Genomic DNA, 12,144 nt, shown 5'->3' on the forward strand with positions numbered 1-12,144 from the left:
GGACCGAAGTGACGTGGACCGAAGTTGCGTGGACCGAAGTGGACCGAAGTGACGTGGACCGAAGTTGCGTGGACCGAAGTGGACCGAAGTGACGTGGACCGAAGTGGCGTGGACCGAAGTGGCGTGGACCGAAGTGGCGTGGACCGAAGTGACATGGACCGAAGTGAACCGAAGTGACGTGGACCGAAGTGGCGTGGACCGAAGTGGACCGAAGTGACGTGGACCGAAGTGGCGTGGACCGAAGTGGACCGAAGTGACGTGGACCGAAGTTGCGTGGACCGAAGTGGACCGAAGTGGACCGAAGTGGCGTGGACCGAAGTGGCGTGGACCGAAGTGACGTGGACTGACATATTCACACAGACGCTTTGCAATGCCAAACAATGTCAACCCTTCACGGCCACACACGCTTAAGCAATTAGCGGAGCATTTATTTCTGCCTACAGTCGGGATTTTTCTGAAGAATTTGTTCTTTTTGTAAGCGCGCAGACACCAGTCCTTTTCTGTTGCCTCTCTTTTTTCTACACACACACACACACACACACACACACACACACACACAAACAAAGAGCAACTGAAGGTCTGCCTGTGCTCTAGCCTCGAGCCTGGCTTATCCTCTTTCAATTTTTTTTTTCATTTTTCTCCTCACTTCAAAGCATCGCCGCGGTAGGAAGTTGCCAGTGGAGCGACTGCAACCGGGTGTCTCGTCGGGAAAAAAAAAAGACAAAATATGACCGCGATTTGTCGAGAAACGTGGGACATTCACAGGAGAACAAAGCACAACATCCTTTCTTAATTACTACCCGGTTAGAATGAATTGAGTCTCAATAGAACGACATTACGGGTCTCCTGTCTACTGTCAATGGAGACTTGATTGATTGATGTGCATGCTAAGAGGGAGGAGGGGAGAGAAAAGTGGACGGGGGTTCAAACCCATTCCTGGCTCTCCAGCCTCACCCTTTGCACCGCGCCTCCATTTGGGCTCTCACTCGTCGGCTTTGCCATTTTAAGGGCCATCTGGACCAGTTAATGGGGACTGGAAGTGGACTCCCGGTGTCAACTCACCAGAGTCCACGACTAATGTCACGCGCGTTGACGTATCGGCCGATGTGAGCTTCATACGGGTATATATATAAATATATATATATATGGTACATGTCAGCTGTTCCAGTAAAGAAACTGATTCAAAATGTCTCACTTAGAGCTGACCGCTGTCAAAAACCACACAAACTTGAGAGAATATTAAATTGGAAGATACATATATATTAGTTGTGCCCACTAGCCACTAACAAAAGCACATACGCAGAAAGAAGAAGGAAAAACACCCTTTTTTTTTTTCTTCTTCTGACTTCAAACGTGTCTACGGAGATGGAAATATCCCGCTGAAAGCGAGAATTAAGCCCGCCCCCACCCCACCCACCAGCCCCCTCAATATGGAAAGACGCTGCGAGCTTTCTTTGAGAAACTGTGACACATTGCTCAAACTATTTTATTTATCACCGCTGAACTTGGCCGCACGCCAAATCCGTAGGATGTATTTCTATAGACAAGGTAGTCCATTTTATTAATACACGGGACCCCCCCCCCCCCCCCCCCCCAACACCAACCTTCGTCATCCGGTGCGTGTTGAGCCCAACATTTAATTTGCGTGACTGACAGCTCATCAGACTCAAGAGATACGCGACTGTGTGTTTTATTATCGATCTTCACTCCCATCGTGTCCCAGAAATAGAATTAAAAATGCTTCCGTCTGTCGGAGCTTCTTCAGCTCGGTTTACAAAAATTAATGTTGACAACGTGACGTTCGGTTGGACCTCAGAGTGTCTCCCTCGAATGGTCTCGTCATGTCTTTTTTAATTAATTTCGATCGTCAATATATCGAACTCCTTCGTGTCACTATGCTCTGTAACAATTGATTAATCATCAATCTCACGAGAACGTTCCCAATATGTGTTCTTCTTTTTATTGATCCTTAATTAGCTTAGTCACATATTGATTAATTATGTCATTTAAGCATCTCTCCAGTTTAGACCGCTTAGTTTGTTTTTTTTTACTCCAAATGAATTTACTCTGGACATCATTTTGTGTCAGGTTTAAATCTATTTAGCCTCCTCACATCTGATTATCCTTTTGTTTAAACATAAATTATTGAGTCTCACACACGTTGGTGATGTCTTTTCAGGCTTTGGGAGAACACACAAGTGCACTGGTCAATGTTCATGTCTCCACCAAAGGTTATGAGTCAGATGCCTAACCCAACAAATACATCATTACACATGTGACGGTTTTAAAGAGCTAATAATCCATCTTTTGTGTCTGGAGTTTATGATTCATAAAGGTTCGAGCACAATAATGCATATTTGTCCCCGTTTAACTTTTACAGTTCAAAGTACAGATTTGATCGAAAGCTCTGCAGCCTTAAATGTGACACACCAACGAACGTGTACTCAAACAACATCATATATATATTTATTTAAGGGAGTTTTTTTTTGGTATGACCATTGTGAATGCCAGACGCATGACACGTCAACGAGGGTGTGATATTTATTGCGGATATTTTCCCGCGGTGAGCGCCGCTCTGACTTATTGGCTGCCACGGGACACCTGACACCTTCTCTTTGATGTAGACCTCTCAATTCCTACTGTATGGGCACTTTCACAATGCGGAGAAGAGGTTTGCCTGTCAGGGGGGGGGGGGGGGGGGGGGGGGGGGGGCATCAGAAATGATTTGTCGATGGTTTGATTTGCACACCAGGGAATATTTACGGCTGCATGAATAAATGCTTCCAAACAGCACGGGAAGCGACCGGATGATGGAGCCGCGGCTTAATCTCTTCGATGAAAGGAGGAAACTTTCTGAGCCAATCTGCTAAACTGATTCCATTTGTGCGTATGTGTGTGTGTGTGTGTGTGTGTGTGTGTGTGTGTGTGTGTCGAAAGTTTAAAATTCACTCTTGGATCATCCCCTGAACGCTGCATTGCCTGAAAGGATTTCCCTAATTAATACGTCTTTTTTCTTCTTCTTTCATTCACCTGCAAGAGGCTCCTGCGGGTTGTACACTCGGGGCATCGGGATCCTCTGTTATGTCACAGATGAAGAGCCTCGAGTCCCACACCACCCTTAATCCCACAGCTTAGCAGCAGCAGTCGATTTAAGAAAGCGTGTTTCCTCGTGCATCTTAGATTTAAGCCTTTTCTTTTTGCAGGAGGTCAAACAGGATATCCTGTCTTGAGCGTTAACCTTCAGCGTTACTGCAGCGAACGCGGGTCTGTTGACGACTAAAAGCGCCTCTTCGTGTGCAGGAAAACAAAAGAAAAAGAGTGCTTTGATAACGGTGATTTCTGCAATGAGCTACAGATGTAACAACATGTCCCCGATAACGACCTCACGGCGGCGCCCCCCCCCCCCCCACCTCGCGCCGTGCCACGCCGCCCTTGTTAAGATGCGTGTAAACCGCTCTTTGAACCGTTTTTTTTTTTTTTTTTTTAATGAACGGTTTCACACTCTTTCGCCTCCCGGCGTTTGTCCTCGGTTGTCTTTTAAGGAGCCCGAGTTTCACCGGCCGGCGAGATCTGATGCTCTGATTCAAAGTTTGTGAGGTCAAACTGAAGGACGTCTCAGCAACTCTCGTGAATACATTAATCAAAAAAAGAAAATCTATACAAGCAAACGGCAATCAAACGCTTCATCGAAGTAAAGAGCGAACTTACACAACATTCGAGGCCCTTGGCATCTTATATAGACCCTTATCTTTAGTATTATGGAATAATCGTGTCAATTAACACAGCTAAATATATTGAGAAATCAAGAAAATAGGCCATACAAATATTGTCTGTTTTCATTTTTTCAGGGGAATTTCCCCCAATGTCATATTTTAATTTAATTTAATTTTTTTGCCCAAACTTAATTAATATTACGATGTTATGACATAATATCTGTCCAAAGAATTGTTTATATTCCTCCTTTAATGCTCAGCTGTTGTCTTGTTTGTTTGACTCCTGCATGGACGTCCGACTGCAGGTCTCTGGCCTCCAGTAATGAAAGCCTCCTCACCTCGCACCACAATGGTGGTGGACTTCTTGGCCGGGTTCCCCACGTTGTTGCTGGACACGCAGCTGTAGACCCCCGCCTCGTCCGTGGTGATGGCCGGCAGGGTGAGCGTGCCCCCCTTCACCACGCTCCTCTGCGGCAGGCTTTCATTGCTGCTGATCCAGGTGAGGATGGGGGACGGCTCTCCGCCCGTGGCGATGCACACCAGGGACACCGTTTGGCCCGGGTTGACCACGATGGGATCCTCCACCAGCAGCTTGATGGACGGCGAGGCTGAGGAGGAAGACACGGACAGTTACGGGATATGACGGTTCAAAAATAACTGCAGAAAAACCCAGTAAATCGGTGCGTGATTTTGACATCTTAATGTGGAAGGAGTCAGGGTCACCTGTCTTATTGGTGAGTCTGAAGATGACACTGCGGTCGGGGATCCCGCACACATTCCTGACGGAGGCGACGCAGCTGTAGTTGGCGTAGTCTTGAGGTCGCAGGTTCTTCAGCTTCAAAATCTTCGTTTCCCCCTGCAGCTCAGACCAAACCAACACCGGTATGCAAATGTGTGCAAAAAGGATATCAAACGTAATCAAAGTTAGAAGAAAATGCAGAAGAACTAGGCTGACGAAAAGGCCAAACGCCTCCAAGGAAAGGTCAAGGAGATGAATATGCATAACGGTTTTTTGGGTTTTTTTTTCAAACGAAGCCCAAAAAAATGAAAGGGCAACATTTTTTTTGCAGCTAAATATATTTAATATAATTTTTTATATTTTTTTTAAAGGGAATTAACGTGTCAACTCGCTTAATGCCGACGTGTCCGCGGCCCTCTCCCCATGTGGCTGCAGCGATATGGACGGGCTCAGCGGGGGGGGGGGCTTATAACCGGCTATCTTATCGTGTGTTTGATTCCAGCTGGGCCCCGTCAGCCTGCGATGAGGATGTGAACCCTTTTGATCTGGCTTGTTTGTGGGTGTCGGGGGTCGGAGGGGGGTGGGGGGGGGGGGCTTGATTAACAACACGAGTCGGCCGCACAACATGGCGGTCACTCACGTCTTTCACATCCGATGAGGCTCGGAGGATCAATTAATTGTATTAGATTAGACTCCGCACCGCTGTTCCTTTCTCTGTCACCTCGGAGATATCGGGAGATGAGGTCGGTGGAATTCAGAGTGCAAGCTTTACTCACAGCAGGGTGGGGGGGGTGGGGGGGGGGGGCGGCATGGGGGGGGAAAGAATCTATTTGGAAAACGCAAGGGGCAGAGAAAGGCATGGAAAGGACAAACACATTAAAGCGAATTGGACAGCGGGGGTTTTGATAGTCATATCGACTTAAAGATTGAACGCTGTGGTAAACGAGAGCTTCGGGAACGCGACTTATGGCCCGACGGTAAAAGGGCAAAGAAATTATGGAAGTGAGGTTGAAGAAAAAGAAATGTTTAAACCCCCCCCCCCCCCCCCCCCAGTTTAGCTTTCATGTTTCCAATGAGATATTTGAGGCATTAAACCGCTGCCGCGTCTCTTCGGGGACACGGAATCAAAACCAGATTGATGAACTTATGCCTGGCAATAAAGATGCAAATGAGGGAGTTTTTTTTTTTTTTTCTTCTTTCAGGAAATCGACTAACTTGACTTCATGAGGCGGGGGAGGGAGGGAGGGAGGGGGGAGGGGCGAGAAAATGAGAAAACGAGTGAGGAAGCAGAACAAAAGAGCGATATATATAAAAACGTGACGCGTGATGAGCAATATGTTTCTTGCTTCTTCAAGAGCGAGAACACATAAAACTCCACAAACATCAAAAACATATCGACGACGGGAACCTGGCGAAGGAGGAGAAATGGCTCCATTACGTCTCGGATAATTGTCCCGTCCTCCTTTGTGGGGGAGAAGGTGGTGTAGTTTCTACAATAAAAGCCCAGCTCAGGGTCTCATTATGATGCCCGCTCCCCGTACAGGTTATGAAATGCCACCTTTCAACAGTATCTGTGGGACTATTACAAAAAAAAACATCTGGTGAACTTCATTCACAAATCTGACGGGTCCCCCCCCCCTCCTCAGGCAAATGCTATCAGCCATTTATATGAGCAGATTCCAAAAGTTTTTTTGTCCGGACCGTCGCTAAGCTTATCTCTGTGGGTTTTTTTCGGGTTGCGCTCATATTTTTTCAGACCCAATTAAAGCTTCGCTGTAATAGAGGGCAGGATGGAGAGCAGGGTGGAGAAAGGAAGAATGTCTCCTTCACCCACTCCATTAGTCTCCATGGCCATCTTTCTCCATTTGGCCAAAACATCAATTTGGCTTCCCTTTCCTTTCTCTCTCTCTCTCTCTCTCTCTCTCTCTCTCCGTTTCTTAAGCCTCTTTTCCTTTCTCGCATGTCTTTCTCTCTCTCTTTCTTAAAGATTTCCATTCTCAAACATACAAATCCCACTTAACTCAAATCAATTCAAAAACTACAATTCCCTTCCAAGCCTCGATCCGCTCTCTGTCTTTTTTTTTTGGAGAGGGGGGGAGTTTCGCAATTTTCCCCCCAAAAATTGTAAAGTAATTCCACGAACCGAGGGAACCGATTGTGAAGAGAACGCCGATCTTTCCGTCTCAATTACTCAACACGCACGAAACTTTGTGAAACACCCGGGTTAGTGAGAGCGCCGCTTCTATTCATGCGGCTAATGAGGACGGCTTAGCTTCGACAGGCAAAGGGGGCGGAGTTACGGTTTCCCCGGGGGGGATATTGCCTCTATGTACTGTTTCACTGGGGATGATTGAAAAGAAAAGGCCATCGCCGTACCAACGTTGGTTTATTTTTGGCAAACGGTGTTTAATATTGGACTTTAAGCCTTTTCGTGAATAGCACAAGGCGTCCGATACTCTGCCCGATACCTTGGTACCGCGCCGCGTGGCCTCCGTCTCACCTGAGTGAAAAAGGGCTCGTAGATCTCCACCCCCTTGTCCGAGCCCTGCGTCAGGACCTCCCGCCCGCGGTGCCAGCTGTAGCGGACGGGCGGGTTGGAGTTGGCCACGCAGCGCAGGAACACCGTCCTCTCGTAGTAGAACTGCTCCTTCGCCTCTCCGATGCTCTGGTGCACCGTCACCACCGGGTCGTCGAGGTCTGCGAGACAAACAAACAAACAATCAAACAGGTAAACGAGAGCTCCTTTTCCGTGAGTCGAAGGCTCCTCGGATCGATCAGTGACACGATTCACACATACGATCTTCTGCGTCCACTCATGATGGAAGAGTTTGTATTTACGGAAAGGAAAACACTAAATTCAGGCAATTCAAAATATAAAATGTAAGCATTCTTCAAATATTTATTCTCCCGTCGATCAGCTTTTTCATCAACTTGTCATCTTCTGCTCAGTCGAAAAAACACCCGGAGGTCTTTTTCTTTTGTGTCTCCAACCGCGTTTCATGTGGCAGCTCCTGCACCTCAATGACACATGAAATATACATTCATTTATGAACCTGTGGAATAAAATATAGCTCTTATGTGTCTTCGCATATATCCAAGTCGGGGGAAAATAGTTTAAATATTTTTTGGAGATTTGTTATATTACGAGAATCCCACTGCTGTGTCTTATTATCCAATAACAAGGGATCTTCAACAAAATCCACTTGACCGTTAACATTCAAAGCCAACCGTGTTATTTATTATTTTACTTATTTGTGCCATTGAGCTGTAACTTGTAAGCATCTTACAAATGGGAAAGTTATAATAATAGTAATACTTAGAATTTCCAGATACTCAAAGACGCTTTATATAAGGCATAAACATATATATATATATATATATATATATATATATATATATATATATATATATAAGGCAGAACAAAAACTAAATAGAAAGACAAGGAGCAAACAAAACAATCTGAGGCGGTCGGTTATACGAGAGAGCGCCCGCGGTTGATTAAATGGATTCAAAGTTAATCATCTTTCCCGGCTATCGCTATTAAGCCTCGGCAAATAGTGTTCATCGTGGCCGCGGCGGCGGCTTTTAGCATGCTAATACTCCCCCCCCCCCCTTCCCCCCCCCCTTTTTTAGATTACGTGGGGAGTTAGCCGCCGCCCTTTCTTCTGCGTCGTCGATGCAATCGCTTTTTTTAAACACAAGCAAAAAAAAAAAGGCAATTTAAAAAGGGAGAGGACCAGAGAAGCTAATGCAAGTTATCCCTCTGCACTCGAATTCCAAAAAAATGATAAAGGCCGACCTTTTTTTTGCATATGAAGGGGAAAAAGCGATTGTATTAATGAGAAAGAGAGATAGAGAGAGAGAGAGAGAGAGAGAGTCGGTGAGTGAGCAACAAGGTGGACGGATGGAGCGATGGAGAGAGCAAAAAAACGCTTTACAGTAAATGAATACACCAAATCTTTAACGATTATAAGCCTCCGGAGAAAAACTCCACGCGCCTTATTATTAATGGATGGATTCATCGCTTTTAATTCAGCGGCCGCGGTCCCACCTCTGGATTTCGCCGAGGACCAGGTCCTAACCAAGGTGCCTGTGGGCCGACGCCGCACAGCCTCCGGCCTCCAGAATGCTGATTCCTCAGTTTCATTAGAGACGTGTTCTGCCCTGCAGCCCCTTAATCAAAATCTAGCAGCGGTCAATACTTCATCCAGGATCCATTACAGTGTCTCAGGTAAGAGCAATTACCTTTTGGGGGCGGGGGGAGAGAGGGTGACAACGCTCCGGAGAAGACGAAGCGGTCGCGGAGCCATTTTGGAGGAGCAGATTGCTGAGTAAATACACTGATTCATTATAGAGGAGGAGGAGGAGAGTATGAAGGCTACATCTTATCTCTGACTCGTCTCAGCTGCCGACAGTCAATTCACCGACTGCGGCGGCAATGGAGTGATTCAATGACAGCCCTGTATGTCCGTGTGTTCCAGCACCTAGTGGGAGTGTGTGTTTCTGTACGTTTGCCTATTAGCGGCGGTTTGAGCTATTAATAGGGCCAAAATGATATGCAGAGAGGACGTGGATGCTAGGAGCAAAAAGAAAATAAATATGGAAATATGGAAATGTACGCGGCGGATTAAAAATGTGATGAATTTCAAACAAAATTCCACCTCCGCCATCAGTCTCCCCCCCCGTAAGGATGTGTGTGTGTGTGTGTGTGTGTGTGTGTGTGTGAGTCACTCTTGTGCAATTAGCTTCTGAAGTCACGCTTGACTGATTGTGAAGCTTAAATCCCAGAGCCCAGAGGGGGAAAAGTGCGTTGCACGGGGGGCCGCGCCGCGCCAGAGTTGTTAGGGTTTGTAATTGCAGGTTTTACGGGTTCACAGGCCGGTAAATCTGCCCGTGTACGGCTAAACGCTCCAGCGAGCTAACCTTAGCGTCACTCACGCCGAGCACGACGGGTCTAAAACGCTCCGGGTGAATCCTTTGATATTAAGACACAGGGGCCGGGGGTGGGAGGGGGTGGGGGGGGTAAAACATATTTAGTTCACTTCAAATCGTTTAATCCTGGGACATGAACCCGAGGATGATATATTTGAAAAGCAGGATGGAGATTTTTTTTTTCCGGCTTTACGGGGTCCTGCGAAAAAAACATTTGGCGGACAAATAGGCCCAAGTGAGCAGGGGGGGGGGGGGGGGGGGGATTTAAAAAAAAAGGTGGAGGATTAAAGAAGGTGCTTCATTATCACTTCAAACCGGGGCTCCTTCCTTTCATGCCCCCCTCCCCGCCCTCCCACTTCCCACTGCCAAAAGAAAAACCTCACACACACATTACCTGACTCCACCTACCCACACACACCCTATTCCACGCAGACACCGAGGTTCATGTACGGACACACACACACACACACACACACACACACGGACACACACACACCTCTTTTGGGGCCATCTCTCGGGTATTAACCTAATGCAAGTTTCTTTCTATTTTGTTCTCGGGGCTTTGATGTCTTTCACTCTCTCTCTCTGCCTGATCTGTCAAAGTCACCTGGGAAGAGGACACCTCTCCGGCTCCCAGGCTGTCAGCCATGAGCGACAGAGCCCCCCCCCACGACATTCATTTCCACCTAATCGCCGACCCCCGCTTGATTAGCGACCTCAAAGTCATTCGCGCGACAGCTTTCATTAATAAAAAACTCGCCGGGTTATGTCAAAGAAGAGCAATTTGCTTTTATTTGTGTGTTCAACGTGAGGAAGTGGAGGGTCGATGGAGTTGTGGGCGTTAACGAGGCGGCGACACTCTGTGACAGCCGTCTCCAAATAAGGGTGACGCGCTGCTCCCTTTAAAAAAAAAAAAAAAAAACATATATAGAGAAATATGGGCATGCAAGTGATTAAGGAAGTTATTACTTGGCAGTCCTCCCTGTGACTACCTCACCTTCAAACCTCTTCTTTTTTTTTCATTTTTAAAGTTTAAAAGTAAATCCTCCAAAAAAAAAAAAGAGGTAGAGACACCTCCACATAAATCGGAAACATTAATAGGTGAATTTATTCTCTAGATATTCTTCCGACGCACATTAAAATGCATCCGCTCTTACGAATATGTGTGTGTGTGTGTGTGTGTGTGTGTGATCTTTAAAAAATACCACTGGTGGCTCAACAGAAGCCTTCTGATGAATGAGGGCTTGAGATAATGGGCAGTGAGCATTACATATTTCCACGACCGCTGATGGAATATGTGTGGGATTAACGTACTGTAAGAAGACCTTCAATTTGCAATGCGCGACATCGGTGCACAATGTGTAAACACACACTACATCAAAGAAGACGGCGCGGATAAAACATGATCTAGGATGCTGTGTGACTTCAGTTTTGCTTTAATGAATTTCATTTACGTGGGGGGGGGGGGGGGGGGGGGGGTTAAAAGGTTAAAAAAAAAAAAAAAAAAAGGCGCAGTGGTGGATATTACAACATCCATCTCGTGGCGGAGGCCTCTGATGGAATATGTGTATCCGGCATGTAATTTAGTGTCGCTACATTTCCTTCCCCCCCCCCCCCCCCCCCCCCCCCCCTCCATCTCACAACCCGGGTGGCGAAAACAGTGACCTCTATCTCGCGGGCCGCAGTAACCAGCTTTCCTCTCGACTCGCTGCATCTATCAGGTGTCGGCTGTGGCTTGGTATTGTGATGCATCTCTAAGTCCACTCTGACGACTGTGTAGCAGAGATATATATCTCAGTAAACTGAATATCATTCTCCGAGACATGAGGAACGAGGGGGGGGGGGGGGGGGGGGGGGTCACAGACAGTGACTGGACCCATCATGCAGTTGAGAGCATCTTACCCACATATTAATGTTTGTACTGGAAACATGGTGATGATATTTTTATGTCATCACGGCGCGTCTACGGGCAGTAAAGATCGCGGAAGTAATCGCCCCCTCCTGAAAACTTTTTTTTTTTTAAACTAAATTTATTCAGGAGGTTATTATGCACGCGATCCTGTGATTTTCTACGGCGACGTGCATTTTCAGGGCACTCGTTATTATCATTATGATACGAAACGGTTTAAAAATGTAGCGCTTGAAGCGAAAAAGCGGTGAAAGAGAGATAACAATGTGCAAACAGCGAAAAACACACGCACACACACACGCACACACACACACACACACACACACACACAATTAGCGACTTCTGTAATGAAAACCGATTCTAAATGAAAAGAACGAATGATTGTGTTTGTTCTGGCGGCATCGGTCGAACAAGGAGGGTTATGCAGATCCTCGTGGCACAATAATAATAGAGGGGGGGGGGGGGGGGGGGGGGGTTATCGGGTTCGGTGGCTGTATGTGTGTGTGTGTGTGTGTGTGTGTGTGTGTGTCATGAGTCACACATCTCCCCATGCAGGCTTTAATATTTTAAATTTGGAATTAAAATTGAATCAGTGGGTCAAAAACAACTGTTTTTAATACACTGTAAAGGGGGGTTTATGAAGGGGGAGTTGGGTTAAGGTGTTTAAAGGGCAACACACCGTGTAAGAAGTCTTGAATTATTCATTAAGCATCTCCACACTCCAGCTGTAACTTGAACTATAAAACAAATCACAGTTACTGTATTCTCTCTCTCTCTCTCAGGATATGCATTGAGCATCAAGGTAATGGTAAGTAACTCCCCTCTCCGAGGCTGCAGTCATCAGGCCTGGT

At 46.6% G+C, this 12,144-nt stretch overlaps 1 protein-coding gene across 1 annotated transcript in view; it reads right to left on the minus strand.

Moving 5' to 3' along the window:
• The window catches only part of LOC117727260 (MAM domain-containing glycosylphosphatidylinositol anchor protein 2-like), a 115,654-nt gene that overhangs the window by 40,543 nt on the left and 62,967 nt on the right, over window positions 1-12,144 (minus strand). Inside the window, exons 4-6 of the mRNA XM_034527458.1 lie at window positions 6,953-7,149; window positions 4,437-4,569; window positions 4,052-4,321 (exon numbers count right to left, since the gene is read on the minus strand). Coding sequence (XP_034383349.1) covers window positions 4,052-4,321; window positions 4,437-4,569; window positions 6,953-7,149 — 600 coding nt within the window. The remainder of the gene's footprint in view (window positions 1-4,051; window positions 4,322-4,436; window positions 4,570-6,952; window positions 7,150-12,144) is intronic.

Source organism: Cyclopterus lumpus, chromosome 24, assembly GCF_009769545.1.
Source record: "Cyclopterus lumpus isolate fCycLum1 chromosome 24, fCycLum1.pri, whole genome shotgun sequence".
Classification (NCBI taxonomy): Eukaryota; Metazoa; Chordata; class Actinopteri; order Perciformes; family Cyclopteridae; genus Cyclopterus; species Cyclopterus lumpus.